Source organism: Cuculus canorus, chromosome 1 (assembly GCF_017976375.1).
Source record: "Cuculus canorus isolate bCucCan1 chromosome 1, bCucCan1.pri, whole genome shotgun sequence".
Taxonomy (NCBI): Eukaryota; Metazoa; Chordata; class Aves; order Cuculiformes; family Cuculidae; genus Cuculus; species Cuculus canorus.
The window spans coordinates 96,313,610-96,338,908 of record NC_071401.1 but is presented as its reverse complement, the minus strand read 5'-3'; the positions used below and the strand labels follow the sequence as shown (position 1 = coordinate 96,338,908).

The window sequence follows — 25,299 nt, the reverse complement described above, 5'->3', positions numbered from 1 at the left end:
GTGCTTTCTCTCATAGCCTCTGAGAAATGGGGCAGAGGTAGCTAGCTACCTGCCTGACTTCCAAAGGGGTTCTGTTCTGAGCAGAAACACCCCATATCCACGTAGGAGGCAGGTCTTGACCACTAGCTCAATGTGTCTGGCAGGGGAGAGACCAAGTGTGAGGTGAGGCAGAGTCCTTTACATGTGGCTGCAAGCTGCTGGAAAGCATGGCTTGTAGTTCTTGAGCGGGTGAAGTTGTCTGTGTTGATATATCCACCAGATGAGTAACAGACCTGCTGTCAGGATCTGCAGTGCTTGGTAACATGAGGAAATGCTTCCAGCAGGACTTGAAAGGCTCTCAAGTGTCTTGCAATTTTTCAGAGACCAAGGGAGCTAGAATTTAATCCCTGGCTTCAGTTCTTGGTCTTCTAAACAGCATTGCTTTAAAAGGTGTTTTGAAATGCATCCTTGATAAGGAGTGGCAGCAGGCCTCCTGGAGAAATTGCAGAACTCTCCTGCTCATGTGAATCAGAGCACTTCTTTTGCTGACGAGTCACAGAAACAGATGATTCATTCATATGTGCCACTTTTCAGCAACAAGACTGTAAGTCTGCAGACGTGAGTTAACAACATCAGGCTCTGTGAAAGTGGGTATTGGCAGTAAGTCCAGCTTCAGGCTTTCCTTGCTCCATTCCATCCAAATTTCCCACTGGCTTCTGCACACTCAACTGGAGCCAGGAGTGCAGAACTAGCATGCTTACAATCTGGGCCATGCTCGAGGGGCAGTCCATGGAAGGACTGTTACCAATGCTGACCTACGTACCCCTGCACCTTTGTCCTGATCCACCTCTCAGCTGTGACTCTTCATTGGTGTCACCAAACTGACACAATCTGACGTGTCACTGGGCTACAAAAACGCGAGGATGTCTATCCTGGGTCAGCCACAAGCCCATCTAGCCTTCTGTGGCAAAAGAGACACCCTGAAACGCAAGCACCCTGAGGGTGGCATGTTGTGATCCCTCTTCTGACCCCTGCGGAGCCTCTTAACAAGCTCTGGCTGCTCCCCTACTCTCCCATTTTTATTTACCTCATGCCATCTGAAGTCATGGCATGCTTGCCCCCAGAGGAGAAGATTTGATGGGAGCATCCTGGTGGTCTTTATGTCTGTCCCTTTGTTTTATCTGTTGTCCACTGGGCAAGTTGATTCCTACATGCCTCTTTTCTTTTTCCACTGTCCTCTTTCCTGCCTCTTCCTCCCCTTTACAAGACAGGGTGGGGAGGTTTTGTTAAGTGAAGAAATCAGTCAAGGGAACAGACAAACCTATAAGCCTAAGAAACAAGATAAAAGCAGAGCAAGCATGTTGTTATCCTTGTCCATAACAATCCTCAGCATTCCGCTGTGACAGGGTGTGATGTCTTTCACTCAAACACTCTTGATACATTTTTCTTCTCTGAATGAATCTAATTGCTTTTGAATGCTTGCCATCTACTAGCATCTACAGTGTCCACAGCTAAGCAGTGTGATGGGAAAGAGAAAAGTTCTTTTTGTCAAGACTCAGACTCAGTCAGGATTTGGGTACAGCTTACAGGCCACCTTCTGTAATTGGGATATGAAAGGAAAAGAAACAAGTCCTGAAGTCACCGGTGCTACTGTGGGCATTCAGTCCTAACAGAAGCTGTGAGCTGCCCCTGCCCAAGGGAGCTGTTGCAATCAGTGACCTCTTTCAGTGCAAAGACCTTCTGCAAAACCCATGGCCTGTTGCTATAACTACAGCTGTCCCTTCCCTCTGCTTATGAGGACAGGACTTCGCAATAAAATGTGGTTTCAGCAAGGGTGCCTCTCCCAGTTTCTATTCCCCAGAAATTCCTCCATACTAGCAGCTCACTCCAAAGGATACCCTAGGGTTCAGTGAGTTTGATTGCAAGAAACAGCTTTTTGCTAGAGAGCAGGTGTGGCGTGGTGCCTGGTACCACTGCACATCTGTGTTGCAATTTCTGTGAACTGCTACCCAGTGTAATCCCAAACAGAAATCTCAGGTCAGCTTGGGACCAAAGCACATACCTTTTGCCCTCTCCCATCTCCTGGTGTCTGCCTTGCCTGTCTCAGTATGCCTTGCAGGAAAGTGGAGAGAACATGTAAAGTATTGTTTCATTTCCCCAGCCCAGGTACCAAAAAATAAACCAATGCAGGCAGAAGGAAGAAACGTTCATCTGCCATCATGTTCAGCTGTGGACATCACTGGAAGTCAAACTGAGGTGTGCAGATCCAGTTGATTTCTAAGTCTTGGACTGGACTAACCCTCTGAACAGGGCAAGTATTTCCATGTGAGAAGAGCAGGCACTACCCATAATACCTCAGAAGGTCTTATTCTGTCTGTTAACTGAAATGCACAGCACACACTTTTTCAGGCAGTCTTTAGGTACACAGATAGTGTTTATCAGAGCAAATGTCAACACAGCCAAACCCATCTGAGGCTGATAGATCACGATTCAATTTTATTTCCCAAACCAGGAGTGAAGCTGTGAAGTGTGTAAGCATTGGAGCTGTACAGGGGCTCCCAGGGGAGAGAGCACAGACCTCAGGCTAAGTGAGGCACATGAGGGGCAGCGGTACCTCCATGCCACCATTGGTGCTAGTTCAAAATCACTGATGGCAAATGACCTGTTGTTTTCAGAGATATTCCTTAAATGCAGAGGGCAGGTGGGCACAGCCAGTACCTTGCTGCATGCTCTGCTTTTGGTGACATTTATACTCCCCACCCAACTCTATACCACCATCTCTCCAACTCTTCAACAGCTCTTGCTGAGCTACTGACCTTATTCCTCCATAAGGGCCTGGGGAGTGCAGGTGAGCAGCAGAGGGCAGCAATGTTGGGTGGTATCAAGCATGCTTGTGCACACAGGAGGTGTGAGTGTGTCTGCTGAGCTTTGTGGTTCCTACCTAGAACCCAGCAGGCAACTGAACTGCAGCTTCCCACCCAAAGGACAGATTCAGTTTAATCTGTTAGGAACAAAAGCGCTGCTGTCAGTTAACTGTGCCATTAACTGTGCCTTTCATGACACCGGCCTTGAGCAGGACCTTGACTTCAGATAACTGTGGGTGATGCACTGCAGTTTAGCTGCAGTCAACAATATTTTAATTACAGCTGAAAATATGATGAAAATCCACCCTTTATTTAGGAGTGAATCTGTGTGGCCACTTCAGGTTTCTTTCCTTCTCTGAGGGACACATATATATGCATTCGAGTTGCCATATCTTATTTTCCCAGCCAGAAGGACACTGTCCTCAGGTTGTGACAGCGTGAAGAGGTCAGGCTGGGAACTGGAAGCCTGATCTGTCTTTCAGGACTCCTTTGGCTGCCTACACTGCAGTCAGGATGGGGTTTCCATGTGAGAGGTGATCAGGCTGTGTGCAGGCACACACACTGCGGTGTTAAGGGGCATGTGGCCGTAACAGGTAGCCCTTGCTAGCCTTAGCCATATGCTGGCAGTCAGGAGAGACACAGTGCCGCCAGCTGCTGCACAGCTTATCAGCAGTGCATGCAGGCACCATCCCTGTTGCCCGTGCTGGGAGTGGAGGTCACTCAGCAGCTCTTGTTCTCTAGGGCCGATATGGGAATGCCCTTTACCTGCACCATGTTGTACAACGCTTCTCTCAGAGCTATCTGTCTCCAGCAAAATCCATTCCTGTGGTCACTGTCTGGAAAGGTGTTTGTTTTCCATCTTGCTTTCAGAAGTGTGATCTCAAAGAGGCTGAGGAGTCAATTTCCTTAAGTCACTAGACTAGCATCAGACATGGTGAAATAGTAGTGTTTGCTTTTTCATTTAAACGCTCTGTGCAGGCAACATCTTTTTTATCCTCTAAAGCTTTTGCAAGAGCAACACATGAAACCATAGCAACAAAGCTGAATGATTGCAGTCTCTGCCTGGCCATGATTTCTCCATGCCTGCATCTTGGACTGAAGGAAGCAGTGTATTTCTTGGCAGGCTACCAGGTGCTGGTATCTCAGTTGCAGTGCAATCCTCGCACCAGACACAATCAAGTTTGGGATCCAACTTGTTCTGCCTGCTTGGTTTTTTTAAGCACTCATGATTCAGAAACTGCTTAGGTTGGAGCACCTCACTGTCAAACACAACCTGATGAGATACATGCTTTTCTCACAGACAAAAAGGGTTTTCCTTTACAACCTTGCTTACACTTGTACTGCATAACGAAATACGGTTAAAACTCACTTTTTTTTCCTGAATACTTTTCCTCTCACTTCTGTAAAGACTGGAAAATGTTTCTTTGTCAAATATTTTCATTTAACGACAAAGGACCATTCGAGGTGTCTCTCTCCACTCTCTGCACTCTTTTCATTGTTTCTGTATGAAGTATTAAGGATAGTGCATCCTGATGAGGGTCTCTAATGAGGTGAGGGACTGATCTCCAGACATGGAGTTATTCTAATATTTAGAGATAGGTTTCTACCAGCTATGAACATTTTGGGACAGCCCATCAAGATCCCTTTGAGTAGCAGCCAGCCTTCAGGCAGATCAGCTGTTCCTCTTGGCTGGCACCCGTGTCAGATCCTATGTGAAAGGATGGGGGTTAATACTTTTGCAAACATACCCAAAGTGTTATAATAGCTGATGAAACAGTATAACATGCAATTAAGTACCAGGGTCTCTCAGAAAACCAGAATACATCAGCTGTTGAACCAGCAAATATATTTACCATTGGGCAGACAAAGGCTCCAGAAGATAGACTAAGGACGAAATCTCTAAGCACTGCTCCCTGAAAGGTGGAAGAACAGTTACATAAGGAATAACCAATTGCAAAAGGACTTCCTCACTTAAAAAGAGACCCCACCTGTACAGGGTGAAATACGAAAACTTCCAGTTGTGCTGAAAACCATACCCTTGGGAGGAAAGAATGTAAAAATCCCTCAGCCTGGGAAAGAAAATAACATTCATCATGCATGGGGTGAGTGCAGAAAGAAAATTAAATTGCAATGATTTGTTTAGAGGAATCGCAAACAGATCCAGAGGAGTTAAATGTTTGAGTGGCGTAAGTCAAAGCTCCTGGAGAGGTTGTAACTCACACATGCTGACCCACTGCAAAACCTGGGCACAAGAATGCAAGAAACAGGTGAGAGACCTAGAAGCACAGCTGAAAAGCAGAAAGAAAAAAAGCAAAACTGTTAAGAAAAATGAACATGAAGAAGCCGTTCAAACTTCATTAATGGAGTAATATTAAGAGGAAAGGTTTCAGCAGTCACAGTTAAAGACAAAATATAAAAAACTAGTGGCCTTGGTAGGTCTTCTCGTTTTACAGTGATCCACTGACAGACAACAACTCGAAACCAGCAACCAGACTCAGGGACAGAACTGTCGATTTCACTAATGCTGTTTTAGCAGATATGTAAATACCAGAGGGAATCTAGGAGGGCTATCAAGAAGGTAAAAAGTTTAAAGCAGTGGGGAAACTAATTAAATGCTATCAGTACTCTTAAGTTTATCAGTAGTCAGTGGTACAGCATATCAGTAATTAAAGGCTGAGAAGACTGTGGGTTAAGTCTGTCTATACAAAGTTTTGAGGTGCGAAAGGCATAGTGAATAGTACAATATTATGATTTAACCAGAAGAAATACTGAAGGAAAATTACATAGGTACATATGAGAAGATACTTATACCTCTCCAATAATCACACTGAACAGCTATATTCTTTTATTTCTAAAGTCAACCCTATAAAATTCATGATCTTAAGTAATGAACCCTATAATTCATTAATTATGTATTGTTCATTTCCTTACTCTGAAGAAAAGGAAGGAAAAAGAAGATGCCAAAAGCTATATATAAATATATCAGCTGCTGATGTAAAATAAAGTCTAAAGCTTGTTTATTTATTGTAAAGAATATGGGGAAACAACTTGATAGAGGACTGGAAAAAAGTGACCAAGTATACTGGAAGCTCCTATGAAGGCAAATGTCTAGGGAACAATGATCATGCTTAATAACAATCTTCTGTTAATCTTGTCTCCAGGAAACACAGAAAATTGAGTACCCCATACCCTATAGGTACTGATCTATATATGTTACATGTATGCATATTTACATTTATTTAAGAGTATCACTTTATGCATTTACAATAGATATTGCAAAATATTGGGAGAGATGGATTTCTAATGAACTCACATAAACCCTCTGATGAGATGTGGGTCTAATCTTCAGTATGTCTGCTACTTTTTTCATCGTCTCACCAGTAAGACTAATAAGGGGGTTGTAAAATAGTCAACAATGAATACATTGCTAAACAGTCACAGAAATACTATCAATCATGAAGGTTATGACCAATTGAACATCATTCAGTTCTGAGTCTATTGTATCTTTTAAAAGAAAATGTTTTCCTCAAATTCTATCTTCAAGACCAGAAGGCTGTTACACATGAAAATACATTCAATTGTGAAGTTGTTTATACCAATTGTTAAATACTGTGCATGTTTACATGTGGTGGTACCTCCTGTTGACAACAACAACCTGTCAGGGGTGGACCCACCTGCTCCACAACATCTGGGAGCAGATGTTGCCACAGCACTGCCTCATCAGTACATGGTCAGTCACCACGATGGAGCTTGCAGACGGGTGTGAAAGCACTAAACACCTTGGTTCTTACGTCAAGCCTAGCATCCAGATTTGCTATAGGCTGTCATTTACTCTCTTTGCCCATGGCAGTGGTCCACCTAGTTTTGGAGTCCACACATCTGGTCCGTATCTCTCCAACCTGTCTACAAGGATATTATGAGATACCACGCTGAAACCTTGCTAAAGTGAAGGTAAACCACCACTACTACCCTGCTTTCATCCACTGAAACAATGCTCCCATCATTTCACAATAGAAAGCAATCAGCTTGATCAGGCACAATTTGCCCTTACTAAATTTATGCTGGCTGTTTCCAATCACCTTTTGTTCTTCAGATGCCTGATAACGGCTTCCAGAAGGACTTTTCCCTTAATCATCACATGGTTTGAGGTCCTTCTCAAAGATAAGCATGACATCTGCCTTTTTTCCTGTCAGGATCTCTTCCTGATTTCCATGACCTGGCTGTACTTGGAGTAGAGACAAGAGGCTCAAACTTTCATTCCTACCGCTCTCCATTGAGATCAGGAGCGTTTTGCTTTACATTAGTCTTCATTTGGGAGACTAATATTAAGGCAGTCACCTTCCCTGCCCAAGGCATTTTTCTGCCTCGCCTTCTTTTTAACCATGCTGACTGTCCTTGATCATTTCATTGCACTAAAGTCTAAGCAAACCCTCCCTAGGCAAACCTGACCTTCAGGGGGATGTGCAGCAGAATATGATTATTCAAGGACTCTTTCGATGTAGTTGAGAACAGAGTTGGCAGTTAAATATCATATCTGCTTAACAACATATGCATCTTTTATGTATGTACGTAAGTCTCATACACACATACATGTGTGTATGAGAGTGTATGCCTGCAAGTACTGGCGAAACAGGACTGGCCAGGAATGGATGGTAGAAGAGGGTGGCTGAAGGAGGTACAAGTCTTTTCACCCAGTAACTGGCAGCCCAGGGCAACAGTTCCCAAGGCACTCTGTTTGGGAACCTCCAGGCCTATGGCCCTTCTCTTATTTCCATAGCCAGGCTCACAGCCCTGCATTTTGGAGCACCTCTAACAGCATGCCGGTGGCTCCAAATGTCTTTATCCAGCCAGGACAAACCAGGGTGCAACTCTGGCAACACAATGCAGGAGGCTGGACTTGCTACCATCTCTCTGGCCTATGGGTTTCATCAAAGCAAACAGAGCAGCTTGCCAGCTACCTCAGCTTCGAGGGGCCAAGCTGAGGGCACATGGGAAACTGCCACAGAGAAGTGGGGCATCAGAGAGGAAATGATGCCAACAGCTCATTCCACGCTGGGAGATATTCATGCACAGAAAATCATCCAGAAGCAGTAACCATGACAATGTCAGCATCACGGCACTATCAGGTCTTCCTCAGGGATTAACACTCTTCTGTACCAAGAGCATATCTCCCTTTTTCTGATGTGTGCTGTTGATTTAGTGGTAGTCTGGGTTTGCTTTATCTTCCTCAAAGCAGAGCTACTTTGCTTTCTCTGCAAATTGCTTAGGCAGGGCTACCCATAAAAAAAAATATTTCTTACAGAAAGTCTGTCCCACCCCATGTGCTTGTGGAGAACTGCATCACAGCCCTTCCCTAATCCCCCTCCCTTGGATGTTCCCATCATAGCCAGGAACCACTGCTGACTAAAACCAAAACCGTCTCATTTCACTGAGCGCACAGATATTTTCTAAGGTGTGACTCAGAGCACCTTTCAGTTAGGTGTCAGCACCTGCTATTTGCTAGAAATAAAATCAACATTAATTCATTCTGCTTTTTTATTTTTAAAATAAAAAATAGTTTTTATCTCCTCCTGCTCCAGATCATGAGTGAGGTGCACACAGAGCAGAGCTCAGAGAGCTTGGTCCTGGCTGCATCTGAGGATCTGCTTCTTACAGCAAAGGGTTATATGGAAGGGTTGGTCACTAACAAGCATGTTACAGGTGGAAGGAAGGAAAGGCAAACTGTATGGGGAATACAGAGGAACAGCTGAGCTTATGGCAAAGGACAGGGGAAACATGAAACACAGGATGGAGAAAGAATGGAGAAAGAGACAGAAGACCCATATTGCTGATCATATTGGAAGAGGAGCATAAAATTCTTCCCTTTGGGTGCCAAGCAGCCTTTGGCAAGCTAGCAGGCCTTTTGCACTGCCTGCTCAGTGCTTGGCCTCTCATGCCCACATCAGCCAAGGGAGTAACATTAATAATAATAGTAGTTTGTAGAGCTCATCTTTACTCTTCTTCTGTCTGGGTCAACAAAGATCAAGCTGCATCAATGTTTACCCCTACAAAGCACAATAATGCCCTTTACACTATATGAAATTTCAGTAATGAGCATAAAGAGTAGTACTCAGCATCAGACAGGATGACTGATGTAGGCTGTCAGCCAATATTTGACTTTCCGGGTGAGATTAGATTTAGCATTAGATTTAGTATAAACATAAAGTCTGCAGCACAAGGCACGTATTTAACAGAAAATTGCTTACAACCTTGTGCAGGCTGAAGAGTACTTAAAATTTAAGATATCTCCACTCCTTTCAAGACTATCATCAGATAATCCATTGGAGTTTTAAAATCCTGATCATTACTGTGAATCTCATTAAAGGACACAAGAAAGGTAAGTTTCTGTTGGTAATTATTTCCTATTGAAAAAAGGCATTGTAATTTCTGTTCTGAATCAAAGAAAAAGGAGAGAAATTTTACATATATGCAGAAAACTTTCAAGGCAATTTGTATTTGGATTTTCTTATAGCTTGCTTGCTTTCGTTAGATCAACTTTATTCCCTATGTTTGAGTGTGTGTGAGTGTATAAATGCACAGAGACCTACGTGCACGTCTACCTGCGTCCTCCTGTGTGTGTGTGCCTGTTTTGTGCATGCAGATACCACAAGCAGAGGAAGGTAAATTTATGAACTCCAGTTCGAAAGACACCACAATTTCTTTTTAGTGTTGAAAATTCACCACGTTTTACCACAGGCTGCAGCGAGCTCATCATTGCTTGAAGACTGCACTGAAATCAAATGGCTTTTTTTTGTGTGAGCTTTGTCACGTTGCAGAGCTTGGCTGGCCCGAAGTATTGAAAGACATATGTTATACAGGGGCATCAGACCGAGAAGCTGTACCAAAGCTTTTGCCTTTTGCAGGCTAGCAGGCTGTAATCCAGGCACACCCTCTTTTTTATGTAGGGAAGGCAGAAAGGGACAGTGGCTTTTCTTGGAACTTCTTGAGAGGTACTCCCTCAGCAGGAAAGGCAGAGTGCTTCAACCCCTGTAACACAGGTCTTGGGGGCCCGTGATCACTGGATTACACCAAAGTGTATTTTGCTTCCCACAGCCTGAAAGTGATGTGAGTGAAGGCAGGTATAAGACCGGTTTGGGTCTCTGAATATATTGAACCACTCAGAGATGGGGATTCTCAGCTGATCTAAAATTTGTACTGGCAAGTGGCAAGTGGTATTATTTAATTGTCATATGCAGACAAAAGAAACTGATGTAACCTTATTAGTACAGACATCTGATTAAAATAAGTATCATGTTGTCTTTAGAAGCCATAATTTGCAAGGATGGCTGAAATGCGAAACTTCACTCAGGCAGTGGAAGATATTTTCAAGGAAACCTTTCTCACTTACATGAATGGCTGGAGGAAAAACATGACGGAAGCGGCAGATAAATTGCAAGCCAAGGTTGATGCTGAAAACTTTGACTATGTTATCCTTTATTTGATGGTGATGATTGGGATGTTCTCCTTCATTATTGTGGCAATCTTGGTGAGTACTGTGAAATCAAAGAGACGAGAGCACTCCAAAGACCCCTATCATCAGTACATCGTTGAGGACTGGGGCGAGAAGTATAAAAGCCAGGTCCTGAATCGAGATGACCTCAAGTGTGTGATCCATGAAAACATGGGTGCAAGGGACAAAACAAGCCCTGCATCACCTTAACTTTTTGGGAACACCAGCAACAAGGAAATCATAAAGCCACATGAAGGGAACTCACTGGAATTACAAATACGTGTGAAACTGTTAATTAAATTAACAGGTGAGTCAATGTGGAACAGAGTGCTGAGGAAATCAACATTACTGTTTCCTATGAGGAGTCTGGTGTAGCTGGTCAGTGATCACCCAAGAAAAATGCGTGTCTGTGCTTTGATTTGATATGCTGTTCTTCGGGAAAATAAAACCAAGAGAATTATTAACTTGATTTTTTTTAGCATATTTTTAAATCCAGAAGCAGATCTCAATGTTCTCACCTCAGAATAACTGTGAATTAATGGTCAGAAGTGCTGATTTAGATCCAAACTGTATGACTTAAGCCCATCTTAAAAATAACATGAAAATATACAGTAAAATATCAAAAACTCTGTCTATTGACCCAAAAATGTGTTATGGTATGAATCATAGGAGGTAACCTATACATACACACAATAGTTCATTCCGAACTATTTCTTTAATGATCTGGCTCCCATTTTGATGTCATTATTCATTGGCTGCAAAGATTGACTCGTGGACTTCTGACAAGGCCTGTTTCATAGCAGAAGATCTGCTAAACTAGCAGTGTTATGTGGGAGCATGTCCTGGTCCATCATCTGTCCTCAAGTCCATAGCTGGCCAAGTGTTTCTTCTGCTGCTCCTTAGTTCTCCAGAACAATCTGTCTATCTGGGATGCAAGCTGGGTGAGGGAGGCACTGCTTACATCTCGTTAGCCAGGGCTCAGTGTAAACCACTGAGATCCTGCATTGTGGCTTTCAGAAGAGCAATTTATACACACAGCTATCCAGGCTGTCCCATTGCTGTGCTTCCTAAGTGTTTCCCATGTTGGGTACTGGTTTCTACCAGCTGGGAACTGGGTTAAGATTATCTTCTCCTGTGCTGTTGGGCTATCACAACACTGGCTCACCAGGAATAATTACAAGCAGAACTGGTGACAATTCTAGTATTAAAATGTGCTTCCTTTTGTAAGACTCTGATTTTAGCTCCCATTCATGCTGCCAAACTTAAATCACTTAAGTTAAAAGTTCCCGTGCTGGCAGTCTACCGTGTGGGCTTGTTGTTTGTTTCCACAGAGCTTTGGCTAAAATACTTCAGCCACGTCTGGCACTGCATATCTGACAATTTTGTTTTGCTCATGTTAAAAAGAAATTAAAAAGAAAGAGGCTTCTTTAGATGGGAAGCTTTGGATTGTTTCGGTGACTGGTCTCGAGATGTGGCACAGCAGCTGCCATCATGCTCCCAGAGGTGACTTTTGCTGGCATACTAGCAAGCCTTTGAATAACCTCAGTCCATGAACACTAGAGAATGATAGAATCATAAAATGGTTTGGGTTGGAAAGGACCACAAAGATCATCTAGTTTTAATCCCCTAGCCATGGGCAGAGACATCTTTCACTACATCAGATTGCTCAAAGCCTTATCCAGCCTGGCCTTGAACACCTCCAGGGATGGGGCTTCCATGACTTCTCTAGGTAACCTATTCCAGTGCTGCACCACCCTAATACCTAATCTAAATCTCCTAAAAATGTTGCCCCTTCACCTGTCGCTGCACTCCCTGATAAAGAACTCCTCCCCAGCTTTCCTGTTTGCTCTCTTTAAGTACTGGAAGGCTGCTATGAGGTCTCCCAAAAGCCTTCTCTTCTCCAGGCTGAACAACCCCAACTTCCTCAGCCTGTCCTCGTATGGGAGGTGCTCCAGCCCTGTGATCAACTTCATGGCCCTCCTCTGGACTCGCTCTAACAAATTCATGTCCTTCCTGTGCTGAGGACTCAGAACCAAATGCAGTACTCCAGGTGAGGTCTCACGAGAGTGGAGTAGAGAGACAGAATCACCTCCCTTAACCTGTTTGTCACACTTTCTCTGATGCAGCCCAGGATATGATTGGCTTTCTGGGCTTTGAGCACACATGGCCAGCTTATGTTGAGAAAGGCTTGTCAGGTCCCAGCACAGCCTTCTGGTACACCTCCCCTCACACAGCATGCCCCCACCTCCCTGGGTGGCCTGTGAGTGCCTGTCAGTTCCTTTGCTCCTGCCATGGCTGTGCTCCTCACTGCTGGACTTCCTTCACCTTTGGGGCCTAGTGGCTGGAAGACTGCAAATGTGGTGCTGGAAGTGACCCTGGAGCCACCTGGGTCCAATGCTATGGCCATGCAGCAGGCATGGAGAGCCCCTTTCGGGAAGGTACTGATACCAAAAATGTCAGCAAATAAATTAAGACTCGTTTCGAGTTTTAGAAAGCAGCATCCTTTAATCAGGCCTGGGCAACACAAGGGAGTGATCTCCATCAATCAAGTGCAGCGAGACGAGAGCTGCGACAAGATGGATTTCCCACTTACATGCATCTGTATGAATTTTCCCAGAAATCTTATGCATATTTTACTACTTTCCATGGACTAATTTAAATGTTATTATGAATTTCACAACAGTCAAATGTCTTGCTAATTTGGAGCTGGCTCCAGCTCTGTCTGACCTTGCATTTGAGATAGGGAGACTGCAAACAGAGGTGATTATAGAAGACACATCTGTTCAGCACAGATCATACTTAAAACAAGCTGTTATCATGTCAAGGAATGAACAATGTCTGGAAAAACACTGTTTGGAAAAAAACGCTATCAGAGGGACATTCTGTCTAACTTTCTAAAAATACAGTTACTTGGATGAAAACTTTACTTTAGCTTAAATCAAAATATTCCACTTTTTGTAGTAGTAGCTACTTCTTGTATCAGTACAGCTGGAGGAGCATCCCTGGACAGCTTGCGCAGGTGTACCAACATCCCCAGCAGCTGCCAGACCGGCTCAGGCTCTGCTTCCAACTTTACGGTGGCTGCTCCTGTCTCTGCTCCAGCCCTATTCCCAGTGGTGGGCAGGTGGCTGTGGCGCTGCACAGTGGAGCACCTGGACTGCTTTGCCCTACACCCCTGAGATATGTGGGAATTGCTCTGCCACTTAATTATTATGAAACAGGGCAGATTGCTCTGTCCTGGGGCGGCAGCTAGGGCATGGCAGGTTTGTGGGAGAGGTGCCTGGGGCACAGTGGGTTTAGAATCACAGAATCGCTTGGTTGGAAAAGACCTTTGAGAGCATCAAGTCCAACTGTACCTGTCTTCTGCTAAAACATCCCTGAGCACCTCACCTCCCCATCTTTTAAACACTTCCAGGGATGGTAACTCCACCGCCTCCCTGGGCAGCCTCTGCCAGTGCCTGAGAACCCTTTTGGGGAAGAAATTTTTCCTGGTGTCCAATCTGAACCTGCCCTTGGTGCAACTTGAGGCCCTTCCCTCTTGTCCTATCACTTCACTGGTGAGACCGCACCTCAAATCCTGTGTTCAGTTCTGGGCCCCTCACTACACGAAGGATGTTGAAGAGATGGCTGAGGGGGGACCTTATTGTTCTCTACAGCTACCTGAAAGGAGGTTGTAGAGAGGAGGGAGCTGGCCTCTTGTCCCAAGTGACAGGGGACAGGACAACGGGGAATGGCCTCAAGCTGTGCCAGGGGAGGTTCAGGCTGGATATCAGGAAAAAAAAATTTCACTGAAAGGGTCATTGGGCACTGGCAGAGGCTGCCCAGGGAGGTGGTAGAGTCCCCATCCCTGGAGGTGTTTAAAGATGGGTATACAAGGTACTCAGGGACATGGTTTAGTGGCTGATAGGAATGGTTGGACTCGATGATCCAAGAGGTCTTTTCCAACCTGGTGATTCTATGATCACTTGTTACTTCGGAGAAGAGACCAACCCCATGTCCCCCATCCTTTCAGGCAGTTGCAGGCAGCGATGAGGTCTCCCCTCAGCCTCCTTTTTTCCAGGAGGACGCTCCCCATAACGCTTGTTCTCCAGCCCCTTCCCCAGCTCCGTTCCCTTCTCTGGACGCGCTCCAGCCCCTCAATGTCCTTCTTGCACCGATGGGCCCAACACTGAACACTGGGTTCCAGATGCGATGACCCCAGCGCTGAGCACAGCGTCCACATCCCCGCCCCGGCCCCGCTGTCAGTGACAGCCTCGGCCCCGCCCCGCTATGGCCGCCGTCAGGTAGGAGCCGCGGGGCCGGGCCGGTGCGGGCACACTGGGGGGAGCGGGGCGCTTGCCCGAGCCCTGCCTGGCCGCCCTCAGTGCTGCCCGCCCCGAGACCTCAGCCCCCTGCCTGCCTGCTCCCGCCTCCCTGGGCCCGTTCTGCCCGCCCTGCTTCGCTTGCCTGCTTCCTGCTGTGCTTGCTTTCCTGCTCGTTCTCCTTCCCTGCGTCTCTTATTTGCCCATCCTGCTTCCCTTCGTGCCCTGCTTCCCTTCCTGCTCGTCCTCCTTCCCTGCCTGCCCACCCTGCTTCTCTGCCCACCCTGCTTTGCCTTCCCTGCTTCTCTGATTTGCTCGTCCTGCTTCCCTTCCTGTGCTGCTTCCTTTCCTGCTCGTCCTCCTTCCCTGCCTGATCGCCCTGTTTCCCTGCCCACCCAGCTTTGCCTTCCTTGCTTTGCCCGTCCTGCATGCCTGCCCACTGTGCTTCCTTCCTTGCCTGCCCTGCTTCCCTGCCCACCCTGCATTGCCTTCCCTGCTTCCCTGATTTGCCCATCCTGCGTGCATGCCCACTCTGCTTCCTTGCCTGCCCGACCTGCCTCCCTTCCTGCTTTGATTGCCTGCCTCACCCGCCCTGCTTCCCTGCCCACCCTGCCTGTCTTGACTCTTGCACAGGCCCCCTTTCCATCCCTGGCCCCAGCCGCTGTGTGAGGTGGCAGCAGGAGCTCCGTCAGTGATGTGTGGCCTCTTGGACAGGGGAATGTGCTGCTTAAAAGCTGGTGGAGACACGCTCCCTGGCTGCAAACCACGAGCAGGCCTGATTTGGCAGTCTCCTGGAGTTTTGCTACAGGGCATGATGTATGGCTGCCTGGAAGTGCACTTCATTGCAAACAAATATGATAAGTCTTGTTTTCTTAAGAAAAAAACAAAGCAGATAAGTAAGAAAGAAGGATCACAGAATCACAAAATGGTCACGCTAAAGTAGGTTCACCCACAGCAGGTTGCACAGGAATGTGTTCAGGTACGATCTGAATATCTCCAGAGAAAGAGACTCCACAGCCTCCCTAAGCAGTACTGTTCCAGTGCTCGGTCACCCTCACAGTAGAGAAGATTTTCCCATGTTCAGGTGGAACTTCTTATGTTCCATTTTGTGCCCATTGCCCCGTCTTGTTGCTGGGCACCACTGAAAAGAGTCTGTCCCCCTCCTCTTCACACCCATGTCTTAGATATTTGTAAGATCTGAAGTAATCCTTTGTTGAAAAAGTTTGATTTCCTCAAGTGCGCCTGTCTGTTGCTCGCTGTGCTGGACATTGGTGCTGCAGGGACCAGGGAATGTGACCAGGGAGGAGGGCAGACCTGGGGCATGGAGGCTGGGGAGGCCGCCAGCCCAGCAGACCCTCGTAGGGCAAAGTGGTGTCAGCAAGTGAGGGTCTGCAGCTTGTAAGGACCCTGGGATGTGGCTGAAATGATGCCTTGGGAGCCACAGTGGAACAGCTTGATGTGCCACTGACATTCTTGGTTTAGATTTGATTTGATTTTAATCCAGACCCCGTGACTGATAACACATCTCATCTACTCTGTTCTTATTTTCCAGAGTTTGGAGCATATGAGGAGCTTCCGGAGGAATCACTAATATTTTCATTTCTGCTTCTTCAGGTATGAAGATCTTATATGGCTTTATGGTTTTTATGTTCCTTGAGTTGGTGTTGGTATAGAAATTTCTTTTATCAGTAACACTAGTATAAATTGAGTGATTACAGGGGTCTTTTTACAGAGTGATGTCTTGACCTACCTACACATATAGGCTGTAAATGTTCACAGGCCTGAGTGCTTCTGACTTAATTATAACAGCTGCATTTTGTGGCAGTAGTTTGTGATGGATTCTTAGCATGGCAGGTCTGTCTTACAGCTCTGTGTTTTCCCATGACCCAGCAGTCTCTCTTTTCTGAGAAAGCTCAATCCTGTCTTGCAGATGCTCAGCCTGATGCACGACACAGCAGGTCACATGTTGCAATGGGTCCTCTGGTGACTGTCCATGCAGGAAGCATGCATTTTGCTTCCTGAAATATGTGCATTAAATAAAGCAGCAACAAGAGACAGGTGGAGTGAAACCCTTTTTCTAGCTCAGGACATTCTCGGCCATCACTCCATTTTAAATGCAGACAAATAACCCTAGTAGCTCGCTGCTTTCTGAGGCCTTGTGGCTGGCGACGTTTGTAGCTTTTCACAAAGTAGATAAAATGGAGTTGCTCAGAAATCCTCAGTAAACAAAAGAGTATCTTGAGTCCCATTTTGTTGAGTAGATGGAGTTATTGGCAGGCTGAGTGGGATGTTAAGCCAAGATGACTCAAGTGGCTTTGTGAGTACCCAAATGCCTGTGTAGATGTTTTCTGGTGCATGCAGGCCTGTTGATATTCTGCCGCTGCGTAAGCAAACAATGGTGTGAGTGGCTGGGCTGTGATGTGGTTGCTGTGGTGGACTGGAGCTGTAATTCAGTGGCTGAGAGACCTGGATTCAATTCTGTGCTCCACCACAGACTTCCCATCGAACTGGGGCCCAACTCCTTAGTCTGTCTAGGGTGGTCTGTGTTGCACAATGTGTCGTTGTGTGGAGATCTTGGGGCTGATGTCAGCTAAAATTTAGCTCTGGGACTTGGTGCAGCCCTCCCTGGGAGCTCTGCTGAGAACATGAGCCTCTAGGGTTGTGTTGGTGACCCTGTCTGCCTGCTCTGGACCCAGAAGACCTCACAGCGTTTGAAGCTAATGGAGGATTGCTAGTACAGCTCTCACATGTGAGATACAGGCAGACCCTCTCTTTCTTTCTAGTCTGTGATAGCTTGATCTGCCTTGTAGAGGAGGTCCAAGTGTAAATTGCCTAGTAAATGTGAGGTGCAATCACAGTGAAGAAGGTCACTGATACATCTGAGAGTAATATCATTTCATCCCTACCCTGTGTAGGAGTATACAGGTAGGTGATGGATAGCTTATGGAGCTTCTGCTACAGTCTCCAGCAGGGCTTCAGGCAGAGCTCCTTTTTCTTTCTCACATGGCTCAACACGAGACCTCCTTACTTGTGAGTGAAGGTAATAGTGACCTTCCAGGGGGCCCAGTCTCCGTTCCCAGTAGTGCTGTTTGTTAAGGGAGCTTGCATTTTCCTGGGGAATGAACAATGCCTGACTGTAGCTGTGTTCTGAACTCGTATCTGTGCCTTATCTGCTTGTGAAAAGGCAAACATGAAACTTCAGCTGTTTATTTGCCTGCATGCTTTTAAGATATCACAACCTTGAAAGTACAGTGTCTGATCTTTTTGCTTTTGAATTGACGACCTCAGTGCTGACAAACATTTTTCAAATGTGAAATGAATCCTGCCTTTTTATTTCCTCTTCCCACTCTCTTCTCCCTGCACAAGCTCAATGTTTTTGTTTTTTTTTTTTTGTCCTGGAACTTCAGCTGTATCTGGTAAGGTCTGGATCAAGATGGAGATGGGAAGAGTCAAGAGATGAAATGGGGGGGAAGTGCTTGACCACTGGAAGCTAGTGGCACATGATGTGGAGAAAACAGTGGCTTTTCTGCTCAGTTACAGCCATAGAAGACACTGTGAGGACACATCAGCAGAAGTGTCAGCTCTCACAGGAAATGTTTTGACTCAAAACACCACTCTTGAAAACAAAGGAAGAATTTCTTTACTTCCCGTTCTTTGTGACTTCAGTGCAGGTATTCCTGGTAGATACACAATTCTGACAGATTCAGGCTTGTGTCTCAGCAGGGCAGAAATATTATGGAAGTCTTAGGCAGAATACTTAAATAATCAGCTCGCAGCCAAGAGCATTCACAGGAGTGCACACTGTGATACACATTCTACACTGCTTCTTGCTGGTGGGACAGTACCCTGCAATCAAACCCCACAGATGGGCTCACATAACATTTGCTGAGTCTAAAACTTTCTCTGTACGTAAAAAAAATCACTAAGCCCCCGTTTTCAGCATCATATGCCAGATGCTAGCCTGCCTTTGAATGGCTGAATTCTTGCCTTTTTACAAGACATTGCAAAATTGATTCTGACTGAAGCACAGAATGTACAGCAATTTAGGAGAAGAGTGAAGATGGTGCCTGATGAAGCCCCCACCCAAGTCAGCATTCTGAGATGAGAACTCCCCAGCTGGGCAGTGCAGTCCCTTCAGATCAGGCCAGGCTTGTGTAACTTGGGTTTCACTGAGAAGCATGTAGCCATCTGAACCCTGCACTGAGAACCAAATTCTGCCCTGGTGTGGGATTTTTGCTGTGACCATCTGGCAGGGGACTTCAGATCTTAATAGTTGCTGAAATTTTGGAGGAAACATCAGATGTTAAAATGTCTTTTTTTTTGTTTTTTGAGATGTAACACTACTGACTCATTAGTTCACAGATGCCCTGACATTTTAACAATGGGAGAAGGGAGCTGCACAACTCAAGATCAACACAGTAAATGCTGAATGACAAATAAGTTGGCCACACCACTCCTTTGGTATAGCTTAGTAACAGAGGTCTCCAGTGGTGTCTCTCTGAGGGGACATTTCCAGGGTGGTCTCTGCAGGGTGAAGAGAAGAGAAGTGGATGCCCTAGATGGAGAAATAAGGACATCTGTGAAGAAGCTGTCTGAGCAGCGCAGAAGCTGCAAGAATATTTACTCCGTGTTTCTAAGGTCAGCAGCAGCTATTGTGATGTGGTGATGATTTATTAAGCCCAGCTGCTGGCAAAGGTTTGGATTAAGCTGTAGGGCTTCCTCCTGCTTTTTGACAGTGGCTCTGTGTTATGCATACAGGAAACACCTCAAGGGGGTCAGTCAGGGTAACGTGCTTAATTTGAAATCCAGCAGCTGAAATGATGTCAGCCCTGATGGAGCAGCAGCGGAGACTGTAAGACAGCATTGTGGCTGTGTGCTGCAGCCTGCAGCATCCCCTTGGGCATTTCTCAGCCCTAAAGTTCAGCTCTGAAACATAGGTTGACCACTCAAGCTATCCAGCGACTGGTTGGTTATTGTGGGCTGCGTGGAGAATTTAATTTATTAGTACATTAGAGAGAACTGTTAAATTATACTAAATACAAGCATTAATTAGACATTCAGACTCCGAATAGGGCAGGTGGGCTTGAAAACCACAAGACAGCTCTTCTGGGTGCACTTCTGTCTGCTAGATCTCAAACATCAGTGAAGTGATGTGATGTGATGTGTGCATGTGTCAAGCTTTCAAAAGCAGCCAGCATTGTGTTTTCAGTTGGGCAGCTGCTGGGATGTGCTTAGCACAGTGGAAGCCCAGCCTCTGCTCTCAGCAAGCATAGCACCTGCCCAGGACTTGTCAAACCCCCGTCCTTCAGCCGCACAGACGTTGCTCCTGTCACTCAGCTCCAGAAAGGCTCATAAAGGTCATTCCTGAACTGCATGTCACTGATACGCTGCCAGGCACTGTGCAGCAGATGAGCTTGTCAGAGAAGTGCAGGGTGGACATGCTGAGTAGAAACAGATTGGCTAATTCTTCTTCAATTTCCCTTTCTTTAAGATGCTTCTGCCCTGGTCTGTGCCTTTAGAAGTGTGACATTCATCAGTGCTGGGCTCAGCTGGCTGCGCGACAAGCAATATCATCACACAGCCAAGATGGTGGCATTTAACTGGAAGGTGAGATTGTTTCACATTCATAAAGCAGCGAATTTCTGCTTTTTGAAGCAGATGCATGTAAGATGTGTTTGGATGGGTCCTGTGTTTAAAGATGCTTTCCTTGTCTAGGTGGAAGTTGATTAACCAGCACACTGTCTGTGCCTCAGGGACAGAGGAGTCATTGTTGTCCTTTCTTGCTATATATGCTTGCACGTTGTGGGCTGGCCCCAGTACTTGCTGTTGGGGCTTTACATTTTGGATCTGCGTGCGGTGCTGGCAAACAAGCTCCTCTCTGCTCACATCTGCTCCTCCTGACTTTCCTCTTTCTAGACTTTTCTCTAGCTGCTCTTTTTTCAGCTCCTTTTGTTACTGGAAGGTGTTTTCTTAACTATGCCTTTCGTGTATTTGGACCACAAACACTCTGCAGGGTACGCGTATAAGGCAGAGAAATGTTTGAGCAACTATCTCATATATGAATAATTTTAGCATATTAAACCATTTGTCAAGAAAACAACACTAACCCCAAGACTTGGCTTCACCTTTCTGGTTTTGCAGAGCTGTGGTTTAAAGAGATTGTGACTTTTAATATGTGGGGAGATTTACAGAGGATGATAGGGTATTCTTGCAAAATTAGAGGGGAGTGGCCTGATGTCAAGGGTAATGTGCAGCAGGTCAGTGTTATAAAAGACCCACTTGAGCCTTTGATTTGTGGGCTTTGAGGTGTTACACTAATGGTATGTGGATACAAGGCTTTCTCTAAATGCAGTAGTTTGATAATAGCCAAACAACTTTATGAGGTGCTGGAAGACCTGTTAAGGGTACAGGGGATGCTGGGAGACTTGCTGTGGGGGAGCTGGCATGGTGAACCTACTGTGTACCACTGAAAGATGGACTGATCCTTCTCTCTGGGTGGCTTTTTGAGACAGTGGGCTGGGAAGTTCATGTACCTTCCATATCCTTCTGGAACAGACTCCTTTCATTGAGTGTCTGTGCCACTCTTGTTATATTCCCAGTTCACGGTGTTACCCATTTACATTATATTTTCCACTCCATGTGCACTTAACAGTAGTGTGCTTTTATAACATTGAAATATGTTCTGCAATTTCAATTGGTTCCAGGCATTAAAAACTGAAACTGAATCATTTACGGCTGTGGGTGGTTTACTTTTCTTCTAGTTTAAAGGTGTCTGTCTATACCTTCTAGATCTGGGCAAGTTACTTGCAAAACTACCATAGATTAAAACTTATAGGAGCACAAAAGTGTCTTTGGGGATCACATCTGATAGCTGGTATGCACTCATGAAACTGTTCGGAAGTATTTTGACTTTTACATTTACCCTAAGATATGCAGTTCTTCCCCTTCTTCAGTTCCAGATCATGCCAAAATTCCATTTGCTGTAAAGCAAGCAAAAGCAACAAAGACCTACTCAAAGGAGCTTCATATAGAAGCTTGAGAGAAGTTAACTTGGTTTTGTGCTTTCCCCTAGATGTTGACCTGCCTAGTTTAAAGTTTCCTATAGGAAAAAAAGCATGAATAGAGGAGCATTACCATTGCTTTGAATAATGCTGTTGCTGTAGATCCATTTTTAATTGTCCAAGTGTTCCAGTAGCTGCCTAAATATATTATTTTGCATTTCAGGCTTTGGAGAACTTCCCATTGCTGATGTACATTTTGGCAGCTAAAACGTTGATTCTTTGCTTAGCCTTTGCTGGAGTAAAAATGTACCAGAGCAAAAAAATTGAAGAAAGACTGAAGAGGGAACGTGAAGAGAAATTGAAAACGGAAGCAGAGAAGAAGGATGATTGAAGAGTCTTTCAGGTATAGAATTTATTTGACATCCTGGTGTTTGATAATCCTATTATGTTTTGACTTGGATTGTTCAATTAGAACTATCACCATTATCTGAGTTCTTGTAATATTTGTCTACTGTGATGTTTCAGCATATTTGAACACCTGTATCATGTCCATTCTTTGTAAGAATTGCAGTTACCAGCAGGAAAATTGGCAGCCATGTTTCATGATTTAGGAGATCTTAGCACAGTATTCCTTCTCTGCTCTTAATCTCCTTGAATTTTAATGCCCAACCAATTGCACAGGAAGTCCTGATGCATAAAGAGACGGTTAAATTGGGCAAAAAATTGGGCATGCCAGACAGGATGATGCAATAAGACCTTTTGGCCTTAAGAGACATAATTAAGATAGAATAGAATCAGCCATTTCATGTTAGTTAAATACATGACAAGTTGCAGATAGTTTAGCTGGAAGGGCCAGATCTCATATCATGGAACTTCCTGAGGTAACAGAAATGCTACAGCCTATGCTGTGTGACATCCACTGTATACACTTCATTGAGAAAAATGGACAACTTTCTGCATAAAACAGCAAGATGAGTATTACAAAATTTCTTCAAGTTTTGGGGGTTCATTCCTCATTTGCTGAATTCATTCCCTATTCCCTCTGTTTTCAAAGTCTGAGCAGCCTTTGCCGTATTGGATCAAGCCCATTAGCAAATTGAGTGCTAATGCTAAGATTATATTCCCTGACTTGTTTGGTATGTGATTTTTGTATCAGTTCCTTTCACATCCCTCTGTTTTGCAGCAAAATGGGAATTCTATTCCTGCCTGCCCTTTGTAAGCTCAGTGGGAGTTTGATGTAATGTTACCCTTTATTAAACTAAAATCCAACTTTCTCTTTTTAGGTTGTTGCCTCACACATAAAGAGAGTTTCAGTTTTTAGAGACGTTTACTAGTTTTGATTTAAATCATATCACTGTTTTATTTCGTGCAACAAGGATTTGAATTTGTGACTAGAAGTGGGACCCTGGAAATAACCAAGGGAACAAAGCAGTTCATTCGCACAGAAAAAGCAACAAAACCAGAAGTGTTTTTCATTATCCTGTTTATATCAGATTGAGGACTTCTCTCTGGGCAGACATGCCATTTTAAATTTTTATTTTAAAAAAGTTTGGCTAGCCCCTGGAAAATACAGTGAGAGCACCTCTTTCTGGTTTTGCACAATAAGTCAGAGTAGGTTATCTGGAGTTTCGTTGCTAAACAAATGAGAGATGGGCTGTCCTGCAAGTGAGCAAGCCTGCAACTTGTAATGAGGAGGCTACATCATGCTGTGCGTGCAGCGCAGGGTCCCACGGAGTCCTGTTTGACAGAGTCCATAGCCCAGGGGCTTGCTGTACCAGGGTAGCAAGCTCATCCCACAAAGCCTCTATGTCCAGCATATGACATTGACCTTACTGAATGAGTGGCATTAAAGCATCTCTGATTTCACAGAAAATATCCTACTGTCCCAGTCACCCAGTGTTGCCCACCAGCGGCTCAGTCCTTCCTAAATTCTGCCATCCCTTGGGCTGTCAGCCGTGTCTTTCTGTAAGAGAATTGCAAGAAGAGGTGAATTCTTCTACCCTAAAAATGCTCTCCAGTGTCAGCACCACAGAGCTGTGCATAGCTCTGATTGCAGTGTGCCACGCAAGCAAATTGGCCCCGTGTGCTGCCAGTGTATCATGTCTGCTGTTCTCACTGTTGTTTCCCCACCCTGCAGATTTCCTGACATTTGGCATCTTGCACTGGATTCCTTTCCTGGGAGAACGAAGCCTTCCTGTACATGAAGGATGCGTCAAAGGAATAAAACCCTCAAAAGTTACATTCACTTAAACTGTATCTCAGCGTTTTATACATACAGCAAAATACCTAAGCCTCTATTTATGCAATAAAAAATTGTTTGTAAAAAAAGAAGTAATAGCCTTGGTTGTTGCTTACTCAAATGCTACAGTTACAGCTGCGGGGGAGGCAATTTTTAAAGATTAACTGCAAGGAGGTGGCTAGTTTTAAAGAGAAAAACACTCTGAATCCGTCATGGGTGTGTACAAGGTTCATAGACAGCCAGAAGGAAATGGGGAGGGCTCTGTGCACCTTCTTCAGAGCAGCTGCTTCCTGCAAGGGTGTAAATCTGAGAGTTGTAGTATCTGTTGAATCCAGATGAACAAACCCAGGAGAGGAAGTTTTCCAGACAGGTCTTTCTCAAACCACTTTCTGCGCCTAGGAATTCCTCAGGTTAAAGCAAATGGCAGTGTCTCCTTTGAGGAAGTTTTGGGGTAGGAGGTTTAGTATGTTATTTTGCTATACACAGTACCTGAGAACTATATATAGCTCTCCACTTACTACTTCGCCTATGAAGCTGAGAGGATTTTCGTTACTATTGCTAGCTATTCCTGCATGTGCAATAACACTAAATCCTGGAGGATAAGCTGTCTGGGTTGTGGTAGGTTAATCAACAGAGTAGATTTTTTTTCACAGAAATAAACGCTTAGGCATGTGTAGCAGTGCCAACAAGTACGTTTCCCTTCACATTTCCATTATAAAGCACTTCCTAGATCCTTCTATGTTCTAGAAGTTAAGGTAAAGCTGAAATCTGACAGTGGAGTGGGGAGAAGAAGGAAGAGGAGAAGTGGAGGGCCGTTGGAGAAGCCTTGGGTGTCCAGCAGGATGTAGGAGGCCTCTGGGATGGCTCACTCCTGCCCTCTCCCTGTGGCTGCGGGCTGAGGTGCCCGCTTTGTTCGCAACAGCACACTTTGCTGTAAGGTCCCTCACACAAGCCCTACCTGAACAAGTTTGTGTGCAGCTGATATGGCTGATGCTCAGAGAGCTCTCGCTGTGCTGGAGTTCCTAGGAACTGCAGTGATTTTTTGAAACCTCACTGTTCATGCAGTCACCTTGGTGACTGGGGAATAAAAGTATTACAGAAACCCATTCCTGGGATAGAGCAATATCCTTGCTGCAGCAGCCTTGCTGCCAGGCCAGGGAATTTGTAGTGCATTGTAAAACAGCAGTTTCCTTCTACAGTCTCAGCAGTCACCTCTCTATGTGAAGGTGGAACCGAATGGTAATTTAATTAAAAGGGTCTGTGATGCTCAGTGAGAACAGCCTCTACTAACCACCTCAATTATAAAGCTATTGAGGGAAATGCACCAAGGCATTTAGCTAAGCCACATGCCCACACCCTAACAGGAAATTGTCAGCCCTGTGTAGTATCCACCAGCTTCAAAAGTAGGCGATGTCTTGGCTCCATA

General features: G+C 45.1%; 2 protein-coding genes across 2 annotated transcripts in view; both read left to right on the top strand.

Annotated features, from left to right (window-relative positions):
• The window catches only part of KCNE2 (potassium voltage-gated channel subfamily E regulatory subunit 2), a 109,662-nt gene extending 89,503 nt beyond the window's left edge, over positions 1-20,159 (top strand). The window contains exons 11-14 of the mRNA XM_054059559.1: positions 9,101-9,219; positions 10,147-10,639; positions 16,186-16,247; positions 20,125-20,159. Of these exons, the coding sequence (XP_053915534.1) occupies positions 10,165-10,542 (378 nt within the window). The 5' untranslated portion in view covers positions 9,101-9,219; positions 10,147-10,164 and the 3' untranslated portion in view covers positions 10,543-10,639; positions 16,186-16,247; positions 20,125-20,159. The remainder of the gene's footprint in view (positions 1-9,100; positions 9,220-10,146; positions 10,640-16,185; positions 16,248-20,124) is intronic.
• On the top strand, positions 20,131-23,931 carry SMIM11 (small integral membrane protein 11). The gene is made up of 3 exons (XM_009567115.2): positions 20,131-20,240; positions 21,858-22,037; positions 23,772-23,931. Exons 1-2 carry the CDS (start codon positions 20,220-20,222, stop codon positions 22,023-22,025), a joined length of 189 nt encoding a protein of 62 aa, XP_009565410.1. The 5' UTR covers positions 20,131-20,219; the 3' UTR covers positions 22,026-22,037; positions 23,772-23,931.
• The last annotated feature ends 1,368 nt before the right edge of the window (positions 23,932-25,299 follow it).